Below are 26059 nucleotides of genomic sequence, written 5' to 3' on the forward strand. Positions count from 1 at the left end.
TTGAGGTGCATGTTCACTTCTCTTTGGAATCTGTAGTAGAAATTCCAGAAACATGCAAAATACTCTTTTGGCAGGGTCCTTCCCACTACAGCTTCAAGGACTCAGTCTTACCGTGACAAGAAAGACCATCCCTCCTCCAGGCGGGGTGGTTTTGAAAGACCACCATATGAGCGAAAGACAGATCGTCCAGCATATGATCATGGGCCTTCCGTGTTTGGAGGTACAGTTTCTCAATCTTGAACCCATGCTAGAATATTAGCATAAGTACAGACTTGCAGAGGTGAGGATTAATTGGGAGATGATTAGTTCACTGGCAGTATTTCTTTGGTCAGAATATATGATTTAGTAAGATTTATCTGGGTGGTGTCATGTAGTTTTGTCAGTGGTGGTGAGATCAGGAATGCAACAGTTATCTTCTCTGCTAAAAAATGATTTCAATTGCAATAGGCTCAAGATTAGACGTTTGAACTATCTGGGGTACAAATCTGTGAATTTATCCTAAAATAATGAAGGTCTGCTTAAATCAGCTCAACTGGGTATGAACATCTTAATTTTTTTATTTTACTGAACTAAGAAAACTCTTCTGTCCAAACACTGGAATTTGAAGGTGATCGTAGAAACTATCCTGAGGAAAGGATTCCTATTTCTGCTCCATCAATACCTCGTCAGCCACCACCTGCTCCACGAGTGGAAAGAAAGCCAGAATCTAAAAATGTAGATGATATTTTGAAGCCACCAGGACGGGATAGCAGGCCAGAGAGGGTGAGTATGCATTCTGAAAGCAGCAATCAGTTCCTATTGGGTCTGTATTTAGATAAAATGTGCATGAGCGCAGTATGTTGAGAACAAGCTTACATTTGAGGAAGCTTGAGAAATGCTTGTGGTTCTTTTGCAAATGCCTAGGTGTTGTAGCACAGCTGTTAGGAATCCACAGGAGATGTAAACTTCCTGGGAATGCTAAGAGTAAGTTCCTATTTGTGAGTAACAGTAATATATTTTAGACTCTTCTGAGATCTTCACTTGGATTTTGGTGTATCAGAGGAAAGACTTGGCTTTACACAGTCAGAGATTTTGCAACACACCATATAAAATAAGGAAGGGCAAGATATGTATGCAAAAGTGTGAGCCCAGAGCACATATTTTTCTAGAAGGAAGATTTTGCAGAAGACATTATGTTAAGTGTAGCACAGTATCCTCTCTTCTTAACATGATCTATTTTTCAGATTGTAATCATAATGAGAGGGCTGCCCGGCAGTGGAAAGACACATGTCGCAAAACTCATCAGGGTATGTAAACAGCCACCCACTGGGTAGTGCTGCTTGTCTTTTATGTGTGATTCCTCTGCTGTTTTCTTTCTGTTTGGCTGGAATTTCACATGCACGTGTCTTAATATGGCGTGTGAGTCCCCTCCTCTATTAGCAAGCATGGCAAAAACTGTTCTTTTCTTGTTTTGAATGTAGAGCAGGGAACTGCTGTATGCTAAAAGTGTTTTGAAGATCCTCTGTAGCATAATGGAATATTTCAACAATAATATATGTTTTCTTTTTGCTTTCTTCCCAGGATAAAGAAGTAGAGTGTGGAGGGCCTGCACCAAGAGTACTCAGCCTGGATGACTATTTTATCACTGAAGTGGAAAAAGAAGAGAGAGACCCAGATACAGGGAAAAAAGTGAAAAAGAAGGTACTTTTAATTTGCTTGCTTATCGTGACAAAGAAATAAGACATTCTGGAACAGCACAGTGGCAGTAAGAATTATAGTATGTGGCTCTGGATGGGTGCAGAGGTTGGTGGCCTGTTTTTCAGAACAGTTCAATGTAACCTAAGGGCAGTATTCTGAAAAGTTGACCCAGAAGGTATTTTTTGCATACCAGTGTATTTGGTGGTTATGACATTCAGCAGTTGAACATAGGTGTCCTCTTTCTTAAATGCTTTTGTCCTTGATAAAGGTGATGGAGTATGAATATGAAGCTGATATGGAAGAGACCTATCGTACCAGCATGTTTAAAACTTTCAAAAAGACCTTGGATGATGGCTTCTTCCCCTTCATAATCCTTGATGCTATCAATGATAGAGTGAGACACTTTGAACAATTCTGGAGTGCTGCAAAAACCAAGGGTTTTGAGGTAATGGAGCCTATAAAGCATTTGAACTTGCTAGCACCCATATTCTGGTATTTCTAAACTTCTGAATGCAGAGTCCCTCCCACATTCAGGAAAAATTCTGTAGTCTGCATTTACAAATTTAACTCTCTTAGAATGTACAATTGCAGAGCATATCACCAGGTAAATAAAAAAGAGCTAATACTGGTTTTCTCTCTCTAGGTGTACTTAGCTGAAATGAGTGCAGATAACCAGACATGTTCCAAGAGGAATATTCATGGACGCAAGCTAAAGGATATCAGCAGGGTAACTGTATACATACGGAGTTACTGGATTAATGATAGGTTTCATTGTGCTTTCAGGCTGGCTGTTTGCAAACCTCCTTTACGTAAATGGTTAGACTTTTCCTCTAAGAAGAGCTCATAGTTATTTCATGGGATTGATTGAAATTACTGAAGTACAGATACATCTTGTTCATGATCAGAAACCAAATTGTCCACTGAATGTGTTACATTTTTAGAGATGCTTCAGTTTTGTTTGTTTCTTGTTAGATGTCTGATCACTGGGAGGCAGCACCACGTCATATGATGCGTCTTGACATTCGTTCTCTATTGCAGGATGCTGCTATTGAAGAGGTGAGAATCTCTGTGTTTGTTAAAATTATAAATTATGTAGATGTGACCATACAGAAAATACAAAGCAGTGAAAGGTACGATTGCAACAAGACAGTTACACTTGGCTTTGTAGAAAGCCAGAATCTGTGTGTCAGACAAGTGTATTCCATTATTCTTATTAACTACCTAAATATGAAGGTACATGTTATTTTTTTATCACCTTTATAAAGCCCAGGATTAGGCATCTGAGCAAGAGTTGAAGCCACTTTGATCTTAGCAACTGTTTAGTATGAATTAAAAGAGGATCTTTGCTCTCTCAGATGAAACTCAGTACTTCTTTTCAGGTTACTGGATTAATTGGATCATAATTTGAGGTATTAGTTAAATAAAATAAGTAGATTAATAGGTTTGACTTCCTGTTGGTCCCTGCTTTGAGAAATATGGACCTGTAGCAGAGAATGAAGAAAGAAATAACATGTAGCAGAAGATGATGCTGTAGAAGTATGCTGCCATTTAATTCCATTTGGAGTTTTCTGTGATGTGTGTCTTTGGTGTGTCAGTTTTCTGTATTGTTGCATTCTTCTTTGGCAGATGTTTCAGGAGCTCTGGGAATAAATTAGCATGTTAATCATATGTTACCATGAATGTACCATAGCTGCAAGTAGCTGTCAGAACAGCTCGTGCCATAGCCATAGGAACTAATGAACTGCTGAAGCAGGAAGAGAGTTTACTCTTGCAATTTGTCATGATGACAGCAGGTTATTTTTGAATCTCCAAATTCTATATGATGGAATATGGCAATATTTAAGAGAACAGCAAAAAGCTCAGATCTTAAGCAGACTCAGAGAAAGTCAGATTTTGGATTTACTTTGTGCATCAAGGTATTACTAACTGTATGAAGAACTGTATATACTTGAAGAGTTTTAGGTATTCCACAGTATACACATGAATCCCCATCAGAGACGTGGATCCCAGAAGGTGTTATATTAATTGGGCAGGGTTAGATGTGTTATCTTAAAGCATCCGTTTTCTTTCTTATGCTAAACTCTGCTTATTATTCTTTGCTGTAATATTTAAATATATCAAAGGTGAAGTCTTGTTAGGGATATTGGGGGGCCATTCCAACAATGTGTAAATGGCAAGCTTAGGATTCTTTTCTGAGATTCCAGGTTTTGAAATGTGACTGTGTGGGAAGCAGAAGTATCTTACTGTTATGTATACTGGCAGCACAAAGAATGCATGTGAAGGAAGAAAATAAACAGTTGCTACTTTCCCACACAGTTTGACACACTGTAGCTAGAGGAGAGCCTGCCTCTGAGGGAAGCCAAAATGGAGGCAATATTCATATATATTGCATCATCATACTTTCCAAGATGAATTGTTTTCTTTTTTTTTCCTCTCTTCTAGTTGAACTTGGAATTTTCTAGTTATTCTATTATTAATTTTAGATATTAATCTAAAAATTTAATACTTAGAACTCAAACACCACCTTGTAAGTCTGTGCTTATGCTTCGGAACAGGTGGAGATGGAGGATTTTGATGCAAATATTGAAGACCAGAAAGAAGAAGACAAGAAGGATACAACGGAGGAGGAAGAAAGTGAACTGGTAGGAAATACATCAGCCATCTCTAATGAAATGTTTGTCAATGTGTCTGAGGGAGAATCTCAGTTTTATAAATGCCAACCCATTGCCACTCTTAGCAGTGCAATCTTAATGCACACATTTCTAGTCACTTGTTCCTTAAAAATCTCTAGGAGAACTTTAATGTTAAATTATGTTATTCTTAACTGAACTTTTTACTAATCTGTGCATATATGCCTCAAACAGGATTATCAGTGGAGTGCAGCAGTATGCCTCTTACAGACATTTATAAATTGCAGTACACTCTAGTGCTGTCTTCCAGGTTATTCAAGAATTACACTTAAGTGAGGGATGGGAAGAATGGGCAAAGATAAATTTAGCTTATTTCCTTTCACATGTCTGAAGAGCTCTTCGAGACTGTCACAATATATGACAACAGTTATGAAGAAGAATGCTTTCTCTGCCGAGGCTCACTGACTTTGTCAGTAGGTGTTTCCAAGATGAGAGATTAGGTTGCATGGATAAATGATGGTTAGAGAATTGCCCTGAAGGCTGGTGGTTTTAGGTATGTATCTAAAAGGCTATGGAAGGCTTCCAAAGGATTCTTGGTATGTGCTGGAGCTGCAGCTGGTCAATGCATGATGAGTTGAATGTGTCAAACCCTGGTTCCCACAACCAGGTATTTCAGCTGCTTTCTAAACTGCCATTCCTGAGGAATAGTAAATTTCCATCAACAAAAAGGACTTTGCTCATCTCAGACATTTTTGTTTACTTCCTGTTTATTGGAGTCTTGTACCAAAGGATGAAGTCTGAATTTTTTCTTATCCTATCTGAGGACCAGAATTTTACAGGTTCAGCACACAGTAGGCTATTTCACACCATCAAAGTCACTCTTCTTGCTATTATCAACTCCCATGGTGTTGCTTCTAGCATTCAGACAATTCTTGCTTTTCTGTGCTTGATGGTATGAATTATTGATGCATTTAACTTAGTGTTCTCACCAGTGTATCACACATCACTTTGTTCAATACAGGCTTCTAGCTGTGGTGTAAACTTTCTGGGCAAATTTTAATGGGCAACTTGGTTTAAAAGTATAGGTATGCATATATACATGAAGGTTTTTTATTTGTTACAAGGAACTATTACAGCACAAACCATCTTTGTATTAATTACAGACTTGATTAAAACCAATAAAATACAGAGATCTGATAATCTCAAGTCACTGATACATGCTTGATAGAAAAAAGGTTTTTCAAGGATTTTGGAAAAGTAATGCTGAACATAATCTCAAGCAGTGAAGCTGTCTGGAACAGTACACTCTGATTTAGGATTAACAAGTACACGTATGTATTTACCACAGTGGAGGCAAATAAATAGAGCAGAAAAGAAGTTAGTATAATAAAGCTGGTCTGTGGATTGTTTGTTTTATTGTTGAAATTTTCTAGAGTAGTTTTTCACCCTCTATTAAAAACCATTCTTAAAATAATTAAATTCTGACAAGGATTTCATTTCATTACTCTGAGCTTTTTATGTGATTGTAGAGAAACATACTTTTATACCAAATTTGAACAGCTGAAATGAGTTATATGGGGTTGCTCAGTAAGGATTTACTTGTCCAAGAGTATAAAATTAGAACGTAACAAGAACCTGTCTTAAATAAATACCTTTTTGCCAAATTTAATATCGTTATGCTAATCGACAAGGAATAAACTGCCTAAAGACCATGATGACGTTATTTGTAGGGAAAAAGTTTTTTAAAGGAATCATTGAGCTAAGAAGGTTATTTTAAAATAAAAAAATAATAATTAAATCTTAGTGTTTCAGCAGGTGCTCTTATTTAAACTAATTAAAAAAAAAAGAATATTGTGTAGTTGTGGGCCAACCACTGATACAGGAATTCAGCATGTCCCTTCAAAAGGATTCAGTGAAGCTTGTGTGTAATAGATCTGGGAATATATTCTTAAATACTGGTGACCACGGTAACCTTTTCATTTGTGTTTGTAGAGCTTTGAATATACTTTGTGCTTGATAAGTTGTGTTGCAGTAACTTTGCCACCTGGGATAATATCATATAGTAACTGTGCACCCAGTGCCATTGGCGTCTGTTAGACTCATTCCAGAGTTCTCTGTTTGCAGAGGGCAGCACTTTTTCAATGATTTGCAAGGGCTGCTGAAATCATTGAATGGGAAGTGGATGCAGAAGTTCTGAAATACTGAGTAATTTGTTTCCTTCATCTGATAACAAGAATTGTGCCTTACAGAAAGAAATACCTTAAGCTCCCATTATAATGCTGTTTCCAGTTCAAAAGTGATATGCATGTGTGTCTCTCTCTAATCCTCCGAGCTTCTCTCTGTGTATGATTTAGGGTTACATTCCGAAAAGCAAATGGGAGATGGACACTTCTGAGGCAAAGCTAGGTGGGTATTTATTTTTTCCTGTTTCTTCTAGTTGGTATCTGATGATGTTTGCAAAACCTGAATTTTTGTTTTTATTGTGCCTCCTTACCAAAGACAAATAAATGTGTTGATCTCATACATGTGTTTGAAAATGCAAAAGCATCTATACAGAAAAGGAATTTGTCTTCTGCCAGAGGAAAAGGAATTATGACTTTCTAACCATTGCTGGTTTATATACTCAATGTTCTTCCATTTGTTCAAGGAAAGCACTTTGTCTTTAAAAAGCAGTATTTCTATTCCTTGTTCATCTCTTCTGTATTATGAAATACAAAGTCAACTTACATTGCACTGTATTCCTGTTCACACTGCATCCCTTTTTTCAAGCCTAAATGTCATCAGCAACTTTTTACTTTCTTGAAGGACATGTATTGAAGATGCTTCTCACTCTGCAAAATTGATGGGTGTGAGGATGAACTAGTGCTTTGAAGTTGGCTCTGAATGATTAGGCCTTGGTATTGGAAAGTTAAACTTTGTTATGCTTTTCAGTTCCAGGAGAGTACTAGAATTCTTCTTAGGAGGATGCAAAATGGACTTTCCAGGAGCAGAAGGGCACTATTTTTGCTGCACTTTTTGCTCTGATTAGTGTTGCTGGTGGTGTTACACACACTATTATTAGGATTCTGTCAAAGTCAAAAGCGGCTTTCAGACAGAAGTGCATGAACCGTGGCTGTGGTGGAAGGTGTACACAAGGAAAAGGGTTTCTAGTCAGTACGATCAGGTTCGGTTCGGGGTTTTGTTTGTTTGTTTGTTTGTTTGTTTCTCTGAGCAGTAATGATTCCAAGTGAAGATTTTACCAATTAAAATTAAATCTGATTAAAACTGTTATTTTCTGTCTTGTCTATGAGAAGTAACAAATATCTGAATGGAATGCAGCATGTCTTAACATTTTGAGGTTTGTTTCTGCATGTGTGGCACGGCACTGTCTATCACTACTTTTAATAACCAAAATCATAACTGCACCATAGAAATATCATCAGAAGTCCTGGCTTGCATAAAGCAGCCTTTCATCTTTTACCGTTAGCTGCATAGTTGCACCATCTTTTCTGCTGCTGTGCTCTCTTTTAAGTCATTTAAATATTTGTGGGATACATTGACATTGTGGCACCTGCATTACAACTAGAGGAACCTTGTACTCAGTGATTCAGTATATCAAACAGCTAGGCAGTTAGAATTAATTCAGGATTGCTCTGCATTCTTGTTTTAAGTGTTGATTGTTTTAATATCTTAAGATTATTTCTTAAGTTTATAATGATTCCCCCCTCACACACCCCTCATCCCTCCAGTTATGTATGAAATTACAGTACTGGAAAACTGCATTGTTGAAGAATGCTCTGATACATTGTGTTGTATTCCAGATAACACAGACTCCTTTAAATACTGAGTAGTAGGAACAGATGTGTTACACTGCATATGGTGAACCTTAAGTCATCCCCATCCGCTGTACAAATATCACAGGGATTCAGATGTGTTCTAAAAAGATTTTAAGTTTTATGTGTAGTTTCTAGCAATGGGGAGACTGTGACTGCAGCAGAAATTTACAGATAGCTTTCAAAATTTACCTCTCTCATGATTAAATACTGCTAACAAATAAAGAACTGTGTTGCGTTTTTTTCCATATGAAAACTGCATAATATAAAAGACAGGATTTTTATGTGGTCTACACTTAAATATAAAATGGGGAGCGAGCAGCAGAGTGAATTTTTGCTAAAGTAAGTTACTTGCAAGGCTGTTGCAATAATCCTTTAACAATCAAACTCCATTAACCAACTGGATGTTAGCATGCTGCCAAGACACAGATACAGGCGCTGAGAAGGTCTTTTTATTAAATCCGTCTTCACAATTTTACTTTTATAGCTACCTTCTAGATTAATTTTTATAAATATATAGAACTATAGATTAAAAGTAAATTCTGACAGCAGATGCATTTTAAAAGAGCCAGGTGTGTTCCTGTGTAATGAATGCTGTTTCTTCAAAAAATTGCTCTGCAAGGGCAGGCAACTTTTAGCCCAAGGTATGCATTATAAGCACTTGCGGTCTGTGAGTAAGAATTATTATATTTAATTCACAATAAGGCTTTGTTGTAGATGACCAATTAAAATTATTTCTTGAAAGGCATGTAAACTGTGGTATGCATTTGTTATTCCAAAGTTGAGTTATTTCTCGGGAACTGGCCTTGCCATTAGGTCTATTGTGTTAGCTCCAGAGGGCGCACATTTGCAGAGATGATACAAGTGCAGAATCCAAAAACAACACTAAGTCTTGTTTTGCCTTTTTGTTTTGTTTCTGTGTAGATGTTGTTACAGGAAAGCACAATAAGATCTTACTGATTGTAATAAGCTTCAGAAAAGGTCTGCAAATTTTCAGTTCTTCAGCTGCAATGCTGACTTATGGTAGTCACCATACTGTACACCCCGGAGCTCTTGCTTTAGTTCGATTTCCTTTGGCAGGGGTGATGCATTCCTCCAAGTGTGTGTGTGGTATATCGTTTCCTTATGTGTTGTGGCTGCACAGACATGCTATTATTCTAAACCTGGTCTGCAAATCACTGGTCTGTCTCAGGGCATAGTGCACATCAGTTCTTGTATTTAAATTTACAGAAATGGACTCACATTTTAAAAATTTGACTATATTCCAAGTGTTTAGCCTAATGCTCTGTTTCAAGGTGCAGCTTAGTGGCAAGTTCTACAAACTTTCAGGATAGGAGAAATGAGCTGTGGCATAGATCAAGTTCTGATACCATTGTAAAATTTGCTCTAGAATGCAAATAACTTTTCACATAAAACTTGGTGACTTTTGTATAAGAAGAGCAAAAAGTTTACCTGATTGATTCATTTAGTTTTTGAAGGAGCTCATTAAGTCAGCTACATTCTTTATTATTAAAATTCCAAAGGTGAGTTGTTAAGTTCTGCTGGTTTTCAGAAATGCTGCTGCTTCATTGGTTTTAAAATTGAAATGGTAAAATGATGTTTGATGGTTTTAACACAGAATAATTCTCTGCCATAAATATTCACGAGCACCATTGTTACAAAATGACACCTTGTCTCATTTTCAGAAAAGAATATTCTGAAAGAATGCTTTGTAGTAGGCTTTTGACGTTTCTGTAGTGTGTCTACTGCAAGGCATACAAACCTTGAACCACAATAGTATGGGTGGAAGCAGGTGCCTCTGGAAAGGCAATCTTTAAACATGGAAGGAGATGACATTTTAAAACAAGTTCTGTGTAGCAGTGACAAAAAGGGGCAGAGGGGAACATTATACTCTGAATGCCTCCTGAACTCCTGAATTGATGTTTGAGAGTTGCGCATTTCTTAATGATGGTAACGCATCATAGCATGTTGCCTTGCACAGATACCTGCCAATAGAGAGCTCCTGAAGTTTCAGGGTTTTGTGTTCCTAAATGCTCCTCGATGCATTTGTTGCTCATCTTTTCAATGTTACTTTTTCTGAAAACCTTTATGCTCCGAGTGATCTATACTGATTGATCTGAGAGTAATACAGAGGAACAGTGCACGTACATTACAAGCTGGAGTCACAGAGGAATGTTGTATGATCAATTTATCTTCTAGGAGTGCCGTCTTTCTGTGGAGATTGAGCTTTAAACTTGGCAGATTTGCTTAGAGCACAAAAACCTTTAACTGAATCGTGTAAGGAGATATCATATCACACACATAAATATTCTGCACAGTTTTCTTAAATGCTGGGTTTTTTTAAAAGGCAGAGGTGGTTTAAAATGTCTTCTTAGAAAAAATTCTGTATCCGTTACAGGAAAACAGGGCAAAGGCAAAGGCTTTTAAAATTTTAGAGTTGTGTGAGGGAGAAATTACTTCATTCATTTATGGTATTTAAATTACGCTAGCATTTCTACATCGTCATTGCCTTACATTATCTCCGTTGTTACTCTTTTTTCTCACATATTAAGTAGAAAAACTCATCTCTGAATTGAGCTTCTTTAGATACATATCTTTGAGCATCCTCTTCTGTCCAGAAAATACACTGCTTTGCTTTATTCCTGAAGCCTTTTGTGGGGGAATATTATTATATCAGTGACTTCTGGAGCAATGTTATTGTCATCAGTGGTAATGGTTTACAGAACGTAACTGCCAAGCTTAGTATTCTTTCTACATATACTTGAATTGTTGACTTATAAAATGGTACATCGACAGAAAACCTAGGATTTTCTTTGACTTGTAAAGCCGTTTTTTCATTTTCATGCTTTGTTGTTTGTAATCTTACAGTGAATACTTCATCTCCTTTCCAAAAGCAGTTTGCCGCATAATTTCAAGAAGGTGTTGTTTTTTCACTGAAAATAAGTGTCCAAAGAGGAACAAAATTTTAGAACCTAGGAGTGGAATTGTTTCTCCTCATGCCTTATCGGTTCAATGAGAAAAGGAAGAAAATGATGACTGTTGGACAAATGTACTGCTCAGATATTCATGACTGACCTCTTACACCATGAAACAAAAGATTCTAAGATTATTTTTTCCAGTCCTGGATGATTATTTTTTTTGAGCGTGTTTTTCGTTGTGTGGAGAGAATAAGAAAGATAGGAGGGGGAAGAATCAAGGTTTCCAAGGAGCTTTTTGTTTAGCAAAGCCAGTATCTCAAAAAGTTGTTATGGCATTAAATTATATGATCGTCACTTGTTCCCTGATACTGCATGTATGCCATGTTTGACACAGTATTAAACCCCAAATTTGGGAAAACTGCTACAGCTTTAGTATTGTGTTCAAATACAGAAAGGTGGACCTGTGGTTCCTAGCTATCGGTGGCTATGTTGTACCTGTAAGGACAGACTCCATACAGTGTGAACATCCAGAAGCAAGCTTTTCTCTCTCATACAAATAATGAGCCTGAGTGTTATTGCCACACATTTAATGTGAAATATCAATAAAACTTGAAAATGATGTTGAGTCTTCTCTAGTTTATTTCAACTCTCATCATTCTACCTGTCAAGACAAGCTGGATATACAAGTTCTGCTCATTCGTTTGAAAAGTGTTCCACTTTCGTCTTGTTTGTGTGAATAATAGAAAAAATTCTCCTTTAACTCTGAGGCTCTGTGTTTGTTCTCAGACAAGCTGGATGGTTTGCGGACTGGCACTAAAAGGAAACGTGATTGGGAAGCAATTGCCAGCAGAATGGAAGATTATCTACAGCTTCCAGATGACTATGATACACGTGCTTCTGAACCTGGAAAGAAAAGGGTAATAAAATTTCAAATTACTTACTGTCTGTATATGATCACTTAACAGTCTTTGTGAAAAAGGGTTTTTATCAAGTCATTCAGGATCTATAAATATGGCAGTTTCAGTGAGTCACTTTTCATTTTGCTGTTGCCTTAGATTCTGTAAGGGAATATTCTTGAGATTAGGGTCTTCCAGAGGTAAACAGATTAATTACAAGGAAGTGAGGAGTTGTAAATCCCTTTTCTTGCTGGGGAAGATTACACACTTTGTTTGAGTTGTAAATCCCATTTCTTGCTGGGGAAGATGACACACTTTGCTTCAGAGCAATCTGTAGAGTCCTTTTCATATGCTGTATGTTTTGTGATAAAGGTGTAATATACAGTGCAGATTCTAAGACAAAATGATGGTTTTTATTAAGCTTTTTTGTGTTTTAGTTAGGTTTTGTAATAAGTAGGCACAGTACGTTGCTCTTCAACTGAAGAAAGTATCAGCTATGTAGGTTTTAAAGTAATTAAGTCTTGTAGATATTACCTCCTTCATAAAGCTTGGGAGATGGCGTGTTAGAAATTGGCTTCAACCACTTTAAATGTACTTCTGAACACAAAATATTACATCTTCAAATATCATTGTGAAAAAAAAAAGGGAAAAAAACATAGAGGAAGATGGTAACATAATAGGAAAAGGTAGTACTTCTTTCTTTTTTTTTTTCCCCTCCAAAATAGGCAGAGCAGCTTTTGCCACTAGAAGTAATTCGAGTTCAGTGCCCGTGTTTGGGCTTTTTTATTGTGCTATAATGTCAAATAGAAAACATAGGTAGTACTGGACAGTGCGCATGGGAAAAACGGAGGTGCTAAGGCAGAGGAAGTAATGGTGGAGGAAAGCAGGCATGGCTTATCAGCAGGAACGCCTGGAGAAATCCAATCTGTGGAATAGGAGAGTGCTGGCAGAAAGGTGGTAAGGCTGTAACAACAAGTAACAAATTGGCATGGGACTAATCAGGATGTCAAGGAAGACCTCCTTCACTTACTATTTTTTCTTGTCCTGCAACAGTGTGTTCCAGTTGATTGTCTGCACCTTAGCCCTTCATCATACGTACCTTCCTCACTCCTTCTCCTTGTTGCGTTCCCTCCCATTGGTGTATGGCTTTGTGGGTGAAGGACTGGCCATATATGTTTGAACAGAATGCATGCAAGTGATCTGTATTATCATGAAGAGCCACAGAGGAGATGGTTGCAGCTGTAAAAAATGAGAAATAACATATGAATGAAGGAATTTAGTGTAAAGAAAGAAGTTTAGTGTAAAGAAATGTATCACAGGAGGTAGAGAAGAAAGCTGTCCCTCATTCATTGCCGAGTTGCTCTTTAACACTGTTCTGTAGTTTTATAGTTATCTTCTAGATGTTTCCATTGTGCAATTGAAAGGTTGTACAGAAGATGAAGATGCTAAATGAATCTTCAATCATTCTTCCTGCAGAAAGCATTGCTTTGAACAAGGAAATAATTGTAATAATTACACTTCAGCTCTCAGAATTATAGCATTGAAATTTAAAAGACTCATTAACTGTACCTTTTTTTCTACTCCATGGAACACCTGGGATACTCAATTAACAGTAATGTTACTGGTGTAGTTTCCACCTTTACCCATTGGAAAACAATACTTACATGTTTGAAGGAAAATGAGTACAAATTAGAATTCTTGTACTCTTATCTGCAGTGGAAAACCTAGTCTTGTCTGAGGATTTCTTAAGAGATTGTCCTACTGATAGTCTGTTCTCCATAGGTGCGGTGGGCAGATCTAGAAGAAAAAAAAGATGCAGACAGGAAAAGAGCCATTGGTTTTGTTGTTGGACAAACAGATTGGGAGAAGATAACAGATGAAAGCGGTCATCTTGCTGAGAGAGCCCTCAACCGCACCAAGTATATATGAAAAAGTGGTTAAATGAATTTTGTGCCTTTGAGGTAAGTATTCAGTCTTCCTGCTTGTTCATAGCCTTGATGGGTTTTAGGTTTTTTTTTTTAAGAGATGAGGTTGTAGTTCATGTCATTGTTAGAGTTCTCCCAGACAAGATTATTGATTATAGTAGATGTCAGCTGTGGCCATGTCAATTTGCACCCTTTTGTACAGCACCTAAACACAAAAGGGTTGTCAGCTATCAGTCTCCAAACCTTAACAGCAGGAAGATTATGTTTTCATTAGAAGAGTAGTTTAGCTGTGTGTCTAAGTCAAGTTCTGTCCTGTCCAATTCAGATTTGGCTTGCTGTATCTTAACACTGACTGCATTCATTGCTGTTTCACTTGGTGTAACAAAATTTCGCTTTCTTTACAGGCCTTTTGCTCTGAGGAGAGGTGAACCAAGGTGTCATGAGCATCTTGCATGGGTCATGTCACTCCCACCTTCACAGTTTGTCTTCGTTACTTTAGTTTCATCAGTTTTTCTTGAGATATTGGCAGATAACCAGTGCCCTCAAAAAAAACAGCGCATCCCACTGCTCCTAAGTGAGAGAGACAGTTTACTTTTTAATATTTTTGGAGGGGAGGGAGGGGGAGGGCCAGTAGTTTTAGCTGCTGTTTGTGGAGTAAAATGGAAGGGTTAGACAGACATTACCTTCACTGTACCATCACAGAATGTTTATCACCTTTGCTTTGTGGCTGTTCTCGTTTTATACTGTATGTACCTTGTAGCTTATTGTATTAGGAAGCAGAACAATAAATTTCACTATAAACTTGGTGTTCTGGGTGGACCATATAGCATGGTTTTTGTTTGACATTTTACATGTGGTCTGTGTTCACATGTTGACAGTGCTCAGAATCGTCCTCACCTGGAAGAAGTGCTCTGCTCATATTCTGGAATGTGCATGGTCTTCTAGGTTTATCACCTGCTTTTCCTTCTCATAGCTCCATTAAGGCCCAGGTTTTGCTGGCCTTTAGGAGCCATACCCTTCTTGTTCTTCCTGGAGAGCTGGAATGATCATTATTTTTGGATCCTAGTTTCTCAATTACATCAAATTTCTATTGTTGTACGAGTATAAATTATACTGGATGGCTCTGAAATACTCAAGGTAGTAATGTATGAGAAACATTCCTTTAATGCTCAACTTAAAAACAGGTACTACTGAGTTCTCTGGAGGGCAGTCTAGAAAATCCATTTTGATCTTACTGTGTCTTTTAGTCAGCATTGATCCCTATCAGGGTATTTCATTCCATTCACGAGTCTACTGTCTCATAGAGAAACATCGTTAAAAGAAGCAACAAAGATCAGAAGTTATACCCTTCTATTCCTTTAATAAATGTGTTTAGCTAAAAAAAGATAAATGAATAGCAGTCCATGCTATTAGAAGCGGTACAGACTCTTCATAGATGCTGGTATATCACCTCTGCACAGCATCAGGTTTGCTGATGAAAACTTTTTGTCCTCTCAGGTTTTGAAGCAAACGCTCTGTGTAAACAATGTTGTAATCAGGCAAGGTGTTTAAATCCAAACATACTTGAATTTTTTTCTCATGATCTTTATGAGGGAAGAAAATGAAGTCCTGAATTACCTTCTGTGTTATTCCTTGTTGCTCTGCTGAGTGATTACATTGTGTTTTGCATTTAGGTTGGTAAATCAGTTCGCTCTGGCGTGGTGGTAGTTCATGCTGTTAGAGGAGAGCTATGGTGCTAATACATGGTTTTGTTTGCCATTCTGATGTTTTGATTTATTGGATATTTCTCAGCCTTGTCTGGTGCATGATTGAAAGCTTTTCAGTAAATGAGGGGAGTAGCTGATCTTGTGTTATGCCCTGAGTGTGTTAAATACAAGAAATCAAGCTCCCTGAATGCAGCGTTTTAAAAATTTGCATTTTGAGTGTATACATAGTATTATGTAGCATATATGCTTTCTTTTAAAATGTTTAAATGAATTCTGGCTGAGAATTGTTGACAAAAGGACACTTAGTTAACAAAAAAAATCAGTATTGTGTATTGCTGTGGAAATCAGGCAAGCTTCACTTTGGAGAATTTACTCTCTCAGGTACGTGTAAAATGGGTTTCAGTCTATCCTCAGTTGTCTGTAACAAAACTGGAGTTCTTGTGGCATGCCATTGTTACGAGTTGATGCTGTTTCTTGACTCCTAAGAACCAATTTTTTTGTGTGTGTGTATTTTTGATATACAACAGAACCGGATCTTTTTCTAACATTTTCCTTTCCAGGCTAAATGATACTTCTGGAGCATGCAAATAGAAGGTGTGTGACAGAACTGATCATATTGTTTACTGGTTTTAACAATTTTGAAAATTATTTTAGCAAACAACACCCACAGGGTTCACACTGCTTGTTTTCTGGTGCATGTAGAATTAGAGATGAACAGAGAACACACATGAAGTTATGCTTTATTCTGATGAGAACAGACTGAAAATGCATGAATCTTCAAGTTTGGGGCAAAATTTCTGTTACGAAAACATACTGTAGCTGGCTGTTTGATCAGAACAGGCCGAAGGGCTTGCATTCTGTTGTTGTTTTCCTGGCTTACTGAAGTTAAGAACTTGTTTCCATTTCTGTAGCACAGAAACATCATGCTGTTTCTTTCAGTTGGTTTGAATGTTTAGCAGGTCAGTCTTCATCTGCTTGATGGGGAGTGCTTCTCAAAGAAAATAACTTATGCCAAAACTACAACCTGTAACAGATTCTACGTACTGTAGACCTTCAGTGAATGAAGAAATGGAGCAAAAAGGAAAAATTCATCATTGCTGCTGGCAAGACTGAGAATAGCTAGGTAACCCTGTGTTTGGTTTGTGGTCAGGTTGGTGATTAGTAGTTTTGCTTGTCTGGAAAATCCTTTGCTACAGAATCCAGTAAGTTTTGATTCTGATTTAGTTCTTACTCATCATCTGTTCAGTGATATTGACAGTAGAGTATTTCACAGCGCTGAACAGAATGAATACACACATTTCATTGAAGGCTAAACAGGAAAATATGCATCCAGCATTCTCAGGTAATGATCAGTTTGTCACTATGCGTGCAGTTGTGCTAACTCTTTATGAGAGATTGAATTGGAAAAGTACAGTTGTAAGATTACTCTGAATCTAATATCGTAACCCATCCCAAGAAAGGCCACATCTAATCCAGTTGAATTTTTAAAAATTATGAAGAATCGTGGTTCACAAATCACACTATAAAGTATGCTTTCTGCGGAAGAATACTGTCACCAGTGTGGTTTTAAATGAGAGAGAACAACATGACCTCACCAGCCAAAATCAGTTTTTCTCAGTTTGAGATTTCAACATCATTGGAACACTCTGAGAATCCTTTTCAAAGGAATGAAGTAATTCAGCCTGTGTGGCAGCTTGTTGCCACCTATACAAATTTTTTTGTTGCCAGAAGAAAAATTATTCTTTGACCATTTATTTAATGCAGCTTTTGTGATGAATCTTTTCATGCCCTTTGAACGCAACTTCCTTTAGCAGATTGTGGCCTTTAGTTCTTAATATTGCTGCCACAAAATTTTGGAAGTCCACATAGTACTGGCCATACCTCAGGACTAGAAGAAAATGTTGATCTGGGTTGGAGGCAAATTGTGCTTTTTGCTATGAAGGTCCTAATTTCTCTGCCAGCATACAGCTAGCTAACTGTGAGCTGACTGAACTGAAACCCAGGAACAAATTCCCTTGGAGTATTGTTAACTCCATGTACATGGGCTGGAAAGGGGAAACAGTACTGAAAGTTTTCATTGCCTGTGGTACATTCACATGGTCTGAATCCTCAGGAAGCCTGATGCATACATGGTTCCTTTTTATTATGCCTCTCATAGTAGAAATTAGAGTAGAAAGAACAGAAATTTCCTAGAGTTTAAAATATGAATGGTACAATTCTCTATTTTGAGTCTCTATGGCAATCATCTTTATTCTCATAAAACTTGAATCAAAGTTGGGGTTTGTTTTTTTTTTTTCCCCTCTTCTGCTCATTTGTTACTACAGATGTGAGTCAGAATCCTCCAACCAACTAAAGGAATGCAGACTACCTCTTCTGATTTCTGCTCAAGGTTACTCTCTTCACAGTGAAGCTGTTTTTTTTTTCTTACCTGTGGAGTGTCCCAGTAATTGCAATGTCTTTTTCTACCACTTCCAGATTTGCATGGTATTGGATCTGCAGGCTGGAGCCTTAACTCTTCCTCATGCATGTAGGTTGGAAAATTGGTAATGACCATAGTTCATTCAAGTAGATTTTCACTTTGTAGCTGATTAATACTGTTTGGAAGCAGAATGTGCTCTTTTATTCATGGTTTTGTGTAAACCAGGTAAGCACAAGTACTGTTACCAAAAGAGTACAGCAAGTTAACTGGAAATGAATAGACAAGAGTGTTTTGAAGTTGCTTATGTTTTCCATTCTGTGTTAGGTTTCTAGTCAGGAGACTCTGGTCTCTTTTGAATTGTAGGATTTAAGGTTTGAATATGCAAAACCTTAAAGCTGCCTGAGTGGAAATAACACAGGTTGGGTTTTTCTTTTCCTAATATTTTTCTGACTTGTGGAACTCTTGGAATCTCTTTGGGAGGGAGGCCTTTCCCTAGGGCTTATGCTCTGGCATGTCAGTCATTCAAATATTTCTCCATACTGCTTCCCTTGTATGTGTGTTCAAAGAAAAAGTTTGTTTCCTTAACTAGTCAAGATACAGATGCATGAATGGGTGTTCGGCTTTATGCAAGAAATCCCTGATGCTTTTTGTTTGGATGGCATTTGAACTGTCTGCTGTGGCCAGTATATTGATATATGAAATTGCTGTGTTTGAACAGTTAGTACTGTCAGGGGAATACTTGAAGACTGCAAGGTTATTATCACTTCACCAATTCCTGTCATGTTGCTGTCTTTGGAGAGAAATTACAATTGCAGCGCTCCTTGCAAAAACCATTTTTGTCTGCAAGTCAAAAGTACAGTTGAGCAAGCAGATTTAGAAAGCAGTTCATCTTGAAAATGTCTGTTAAGGGTGATTTAAAAGTACATTTTATTTCTCTGGGGATTAGCACAGAAGGGGAACAGAGCTGCAGTTCTTCACTGCTTCAGTGTGTAAATGGCCTTAAAACATAAAAAAACAATGTTTGTTGTGACAGGTAGGTAATACAGACAGTGACTTCAATTTGGCACAACACTTTATGTGAACACCAAGGTATCTTAAGCAACATTTAAAGTTATCTTTTTAGTCTGTTTGGTAAGTCTGATGCAGATAGTAAAACTTGCCTTTGATCACTCTTGCTGATCCAGGTACTGGCCTTTCAACATGTAGCTTCTGTTTTTGGAGAATACTGTATTATTGTTTGAATCACAGAAAACACAGCTTTACCAGCAGACACCTACACTGTTTCAACTTATTCATCTGTGGGTGCTCAGAACTCTTGTGTAAACAATGAGTATTCACTGCTATTCTTTGAGGCTTTGATTTTCCATTTCCTTTGAGCTGAAGTTGCCAAATTCTTTTCTTTGAAGAAGGTGTGGACAGATTAACTTGTCCAATAGCAGATCTCATTGTGTTCTTCAATTAGAGTGGCACAGAAATCAAGATTTTTCAGGTAATGACAACCATATAGCACTAAAGTTTTGATTTCACTTCGGATCGTACTGGAGAAAAAAGCTTGAAATTGTTTCCACTGTAATTAATTTTTATTATTTTTTCTTTTAGTTTCATGTTGCCTGGTACAGTTTTAAACCATTAACTTCTACTTTGTGAAAGAAAGTGTGCCCACTTTTCTGTGGAAAAATTTTCCATGGATCAGCATTGCATTACTGTGTAGTGTATCACTTGCGGCCCACAGTCAAGGTTTTGTGCCCCATTGCACTTACATGCTGCATAAATACCAATCCAGATCTTCTGCCTTAAGGAGGGGCATCAAAATTAAACGGTCTTTTTATATCCTGCTAAAAAGCTTGACAACTGCTGACGTCTAATGGAAAATGGGATTTAAGGTGATAGTAGCTGCTTTTGGATTGTAGAGTCTTTAAATATATTACAGCAAGAAATAATTCTTCTGAAACCTTCCATGGTTTCTTATTGAATATCTTGCCTTTTCCTCTTGGAATGAAGAAACATAATACCCAAACCAAAGCACTAAAGATACTTCTGATAGAATAACCCACTAACTTCACTCTGGCTAAGAAATCTCAGAACTTCAGCTTGATCAGAGATGCTCTCACAAAGAAACGTACTTCAAGCTCTAATGGGAATGGTTTGAACAGGTTTGCGCAATGTATGATATGATTACTGCACATTTTGCGGTAGATATTTCATAGTTAAGGAGGAATGTGAATGCCATTTTCAAGGTGTTTACAATCTACATATTCCTTTGTTAGGAATATAATGATTGGTATCTCCTTTCCCTTCTCCCAGAAGGCAGAAAGAATCTGCTGTAATGCTGAAGAGATGGCCCTAACATAAACTTGGGTATAAACTTCCTCATTTGTACTTAGAAGTCTGTCTGTTATAGCCCCATTGCAGTACGTACGTTCCAGATGTTGCTTGAGAAGAATATTCAAATACCCTTTAGGCAATTTGTCTACGAATCTGTTGTGGAGAGACACTAACATGGTGAGTATGCTGCATTGCTAGTAGTAAGCTAACAGTGCACAACTGTACCAGCTACTTGACGATGAACTTGGTGCAGCATAAAAATCTGACTAAAAAGCTATATTTACCTCAGTAAAACCAGAAGTGACTGTGTGGCTTTGGGTCAGTTTGAGGAACTGATGAAACCCATGACCTTCACTGATAAGTATTTCTCCGTCTCCTCCTTTTTTGTCACTTGCGTCCAGTACTGGTTTGTAGGAGATTGTCTCAATCCTGTGGTTTTACATCCTTCTCTTGTTCCTAAGCTAGACTTGCAATGTGCTGCTATGTTGAAGAAAAGGACTGTCTAGAAGTTGACTGGCACATTTTATGTTTTGCTGAGCGCCAAAGTGCTGACTGTATCATGTTGTCACTTTGCACTCTGCTTTGAGAGTTTCTTGGATTCTGTATTTAAATCATAGTCTTGAATTTAATTTGAAAAGCCATGGTTCTCCAGAGAATTCTCAAGAGCTGTTTTCCACCACATACTCTGATGCAGCAGCATCTGGTGCAGTCAGAGTTTTGGAGACAAGTTCCTCGACAGTGTCTGTTACAGCTGAGCAATCTCATAGATATTGTCTTTCTCAAGGAGTATTGCAAAATTTCTCTCCACTCAGACATTTCTTCTCTTTGTCTGACCTTTTTGGTGCTAAGTTCTGTAAATAGGAAATATGGAAGCTGTGTTCTTGTTCATGGACAGTTTTTTATCATGCCTAGTGAAACAGGACTTCAAAAAGACACATTACTTACAATACGTCCTGGGTTGGTGGTGAGGTCACTACATTTTTTGCAGGAGTGTTATTGGTGTATGTTCTTTATCTGGGTGTTTTTATTCACACAGGGATTGATTTCAAGTGTCATTGCCTTGGAACATACTCTTTCTGCAGCAGTTTGATATCAGTTGAGACTTCAGTATATTGGTTCTTCCAGATTAGGAGATTTACCTTTCTAAGATAAAGACATATAGCTTCTCTCGTAGCACACATTGATTTTCTTTTTTTCAGGAATATTGTGGCTTTTCCTTTTAGCTTGATTTATCCTTGGCTACATGCATCAAGATGAGGGAACTGGCATCAAGAGTGGAAGCTACTTGTTAGCCTTGGTATACAGGAGAGACAAATAATGTACTCCTCTCTCTCCTTGTGATAATTAACCTAAATGGGCATCTTTTTTTTCTGCATTTTCTAGCGCAGGTCACAAATAAATGTGTAATGCACCTCATATATATGTTATATAAAACTTAAATAAATGTGCAATGCTGAAATCAATTTCCTTTACATTGAGTTCTCCAGCTGGATTAGTCCAGCCCAGCAGGGATTTAAGACCTGTTATGTGGCCTCCAGAGCCTTCTGCACTGCGATTTTTCAGGTTACAGTCTTTGCTGTGATTGTTTCTTTTCCTCTCTGTTTGTGTCAAGTTATATAGACCTGGTGAGTACAGAGTTCAGGACAGCAGAATGCACAGATCAAGTCTGTGTGTTGTAGAGACATTAACCTTCTGCCATATGTAGGTTGCTTTTATTTTTCAGTATTACTGGTCTTGTTGTTCCCTACCTTTGATACACGAGCTGTGGAGAAGGAAAACCTCTGGGATGAATGGCGCTGAAATGGCACTGAGTTTAAATTCATTAATGTTAGTAAAAGATTTTACAAATACACACCCAGTCAGCATCTTCCCTGGCAAACAGGATATAAATTGGCAGCAGAATCAAGACTGGACAGTGTTCTAGGAAATTTTGGAAACTCTAAAAAGGTAGAAATGCATGTGAAAAAGTAAGAATTGGAATTCAGCTTTCACTGTCAGGTTATTCTAATTTTTTTTCTGACTTTCTAACTGTGATAAGACAAAGGTTTTGAAAACAGGACAATATTTAAAATGCTGCTTTTGGTGATGTCCTGGGTTCAGCAGTAGCAGTCATTTTTCCCCTTCTTGGTAGCTGGTGCAGTGCAGTGTTTTGACTTTCAGCTCGGGAACAGAGCTGATAACAAGCGATGTTTTGGTTTGGCCAAGGACTTTGTGAGCCTCATGCTCTGCCAGGGAGGAGGGGGAGCCAGGAGGAAGCAGAGACAGGACACCTGACCCAAGTTAGCCAAAGAGGTATTCCATACCACAGCACGTCATGCCCAGGATGTGACTGGGAGTGAGCCGGAAGGGCTGGGAGACTGCAGGGTTGGAGGGGGTATCGGTCGGAGCTTGGTTGGGCCTGGGGGGCGAGTTATCGGTCGGCTGGTGGTGAGATGATGTATTCTCTTCCCTTGTTATTTCCTTTATCATTATTATCATTGGTGGTAGCAGTAGTGATTTGTGTTATACCTTAGTTACTAAACTGTTCTTATCTCAACCCGTGGGAGTTGCATTCTTTTTGATTCTCCTCTCCGTCCCTCCGAGAGCAGGGGGAGGGCAAGAAAGGGGGGGAAGTGAGCGAACGAATTACCTGACTGGGTTTAAACCACGACAGTTCTTTTTGGCGCCCAACGTGGGGCACGAAGGGTTGAGATAACGACAGATCTGACCAGATTAATAGTCACTCGTCACAATGCTGATTTATTGGCTCTCAGAGTTGTTTCGCTTGATCTCACAGCTTCAGAATGTTGTAACTTACGTAGAGCCGGTATTTGCTGTGATAGTGTTTATCAAGTGTGGGGCCTGGGCTAAGGTTCTTGTCTCACTGTGCTTTATGGCAATGGCTTGTAATACGGGCGGGCTCCAGCAGCAGGGCGGGACGGACGTGGCCGTGGACTTGTACCTGGCCGTCCGGCTGCTCTTCACCGTCCTGGCCCTCACCCTACTCTCCATCTTCGTGAGGCTGCAGCCGAGGGGGAGCGGCCCCGGGAGCCGGCGGCTGCTGAACCGGCCCGGGAGAGCGGCCCCGGGGACCAAGCGGCGGCGGGAGCGGGGCCGGAGGCCGCGAGGGGACGGCTGCCGGTGGAGGAGGTCTGGGCGGTCGAGGAGCAGAAGGAAGCGGCTGCCGAGCAGCGGGGAAAGGCGGCGGAGGAGCCGAGCCCCGCGGCCGAGCCCAGCCCCGCGACGGCCGAGAGCATTCCCCGGAAGCCGCCCGCCGAGCCCCAGGAGGATGCCGGAGACCACGCAGCATTTCCCAGCAAGGCAGAGGAGGAAGATCTGGACTCAGGAAAAGAGAAGCTGGTGGTGGCAGAGCCGGCAAGCACAGCAGCTGCACGAGCCCCAGTGACAAGTACAGCAGCTACACCAGCCCCAGTGACAAGTACAGCAGCATCAGTTGAGAGTTCTGAAGGTTTTGAATGGCCTTTGGGTGTCCTTGGTACCTGCCTGCTGATTGTGATGGGGATCAGCATGTTGGCACACACACAGACTGTGTTCTACCCACAACCATTTTGTCTGATCTCAAAAGTTAAGCAGAGTCAGGTTTGGGTCTTGTCTGGGGTTAGACGAGGATATAAGGGGACCAAAAGGTTTTCCCCAAGGCTGGACAGCCAGGAGTGGCAGGGTGTGTGGGACAGTATGGGCAAGTATCTAGTCCACTGGGCCCCTCCAGTGCTTTGGAAGCATTGGAGATGGAAGGCAGCTGTATGGAGTCCCCAGCAACAAGCTGCAGAAACTGCTTAAGGGGACAGTGAATTATTTTAAGCCTGGTGGGCCCATGGCACTTCAGGCCATCAGAGCAAAGATGCAACATAGATATGGACTCATGATCGAGGGGTGGACTTAGCAATGGACACTATTGCCCAGGTTATTCACGAGTGTGAACACTGCACGCAGTCTCTCCTGCTCTGGAAGACTGTTACAAGAGATGGAGCCTGACATCATGGACCAGATGGACTCAGCAGCTTTATAGGGACTGGTCCATGCACTAAGATAAGAGTGCACTGAGATAAGAGTGATGGTATATTGAAAATGTGGGATCTGAGCATGACGTGAATGGTATGGAATAAGGGGTGGATAATGTCCTGGGTTCAGCAGTAGCAGTCATTTTTCCCCTTCTTGGTAGCTGGTGCAGTGCAGTGTTTTGACTTTCAGCTCGGGAACAGAGCTGATAACAAGCGATGTTTTGGTTTGGCCAAGGACTTTGTGAGCCTCATGCTCTGCCAGGGAGGAGGGGGAGCCAGGAGGAAGCAGAGACAGGACACCTGACCCAAGTTAGCCAAAGAGGTATTCCATACCACAGCACGTCATGCCCAGGATGTGACTGGGAGTGAGCCGGAAGGGCTGGGAGACTGCAGGGTTGGAGGGGGTATCGGTCGGAGCTTGGTTGGGCCTGGGGGGCGAGTTATCGGTCGGCTGGTGGTGAGATGATGTATTCTCTTCCCTTGTTATTTCCTTTATCATTATTATCGTTGGTGGTAGCAGTAGTGATTTGTGTTATACCTTAGTTACTAAACTGTTCTTATCTCAACCCGTGGGAGTTGCATTCTTTTTGATTCTCCTCTCCGTCCCTCCGAGAGCAGGGGGAGGGCAAGAAAGGGGGGGAAGTGAGCGAACGAATTACCTGACTGGGTTTAAACCACGACAGGTGATCTTGGGGAAAAGATGTTCAGTAGCAATTAGGTACCATTTTTTGACTTACACTGTTACCAACTGGGGTTTTGTTGTTCAGCTGGGGTGTTTTCTTTGTGATGTCATTGTCACAGGGTTTGGTTTATTTTAAGAGCGGTTTTGCTTTTGGAAGCAGCAGCCTACCTCCAGCAGCATCTCTGACATATTGCCCTTGAACCTTATACACACAGGGATTCCGTCCTGCACCCGGGATGCGTCTGAGCCAAGCTCTGGACAGTTAATGTGAAGCAGATAAGCCCTGTTACCAGAGAGGGAATGGCACAAAGATGCATGTCTTCAGTGATGTTTCTCAGAAATCACCTTATGACTTCTCGTAGACTAATTAACTTGATTTTTATCTAGTGGTTTGCCCTCAGGAGTCAGTCCTGTTCCATTTTGCAGGTGGGCTAGGGGGATACTACACTTAATTTGGGATGGTGGACAAATCACATGTCATTTTTAACTGTCTATGGTACGGATTCATATGCTGGGTCATGGTCAATGTCCAAAGCAGTGCTATGGTCATATGTATGCTGTGTGCTAAGTCTTAAGAGTGCAGAAATGAGTTCTTACGGCAGGGAGTTCTGTTTAAATGGCTTATGAAGAAAATACACATTGGAAAGGAATCTGTGTAAAACCTTCATCCCTATTAATCTTAGTGCTCCTTTATTTGTACCAGGATTTAGGGCTGTTGTATGTAGATCTTTCACATGTAGGCCCTGATTATGTATTTTTCTTTGGTAACACCATGCCTTATCATTACTCCATTATTTCTATGGGTTTCTGTTTTACACCTGCATGCTATCAGTTATATCTACAGTACTTTGCATTTATCTAGCTTCTCTGCCCTCGTCTTCCCCCAGCTCTCTTGTTATGTTTGAGAATCCTTTCTCAACTTTAGCTTCCAGTGTGCATTGTTGTGTTCTGGGCCTGGGGCTTTTAACTCTATGGTTTATACCCAGTGGAAAAGCCACTGAATGCTTGCAAACACATGGCCATTCAGTATTATACTGAATAAAGACAATAAAACTAGCACCAGAAGGC

The 26059-nt window shown here is 39.4% G+C and overlaps 1 protein-coding gene across 7 annotated transcripts in view; it reads left to right on the forward strand.

Moving 5' to 3' along the window:
- Positions 1-25589, forward strand: part of YLPM1 (YLP motif containing 1) — a 50430-nt gene extending 24841 nt beyond the window's left edge. For 2 of the 7 annotated variants that reach the window (XM_062624124.1, XM_062624147.1), the window contains exons 10-21: positions 75-220; positions 575-762; positions 1224-1286; positions 1561-1680; positions 1946-2122; positions 2321-2404; positions 2650-2733; positions 4233-4319; positions 6662-6713; positions 11824-11954; positions 13716-13894; positions 14263-14664. In XM_062624124.1, coding sequence (XP_062480108.1) covers positions 75-220; positions 575-762; positions 1224-1286; positions 1561-1680; positions 1946-2122; positions 2321-2404; positions 2650-2733; positions 4233-4319; positions 6662-6713; positions 11824-11954; positions 13716-13862 — 1279 coding nt within the window. In that variant the 3' untranslated portion in view covers positions 13863-13894; positions 14263-14664. The other 5 variants (XM_062624135.1, XM_062624141.1, XM_062624154.1 and 2 more) reach the window with 5 other exon arrangements.
- Positions 25590-26059: the final 470 nt, after the last annotated feature.

The sequence above is a fragment of the Pezoporus occidentalis genome, unplaced genomic scaffold (assembly GCF_034315485.1).
Source record: "Pezoporus occidentalis ecotype Australia unplaced genomic scaffold, CSIRO_AGI_Poc_V1 ctg108, whole genome shotgun sequence".
Classification (NCBI taxonomy): domain Eukaryota; kingdom Metazoa; phylum Chordata; class Aves; order Psittaciformes; family Psittacidae; genus Pezoporus; species Pezoporus occidentalis.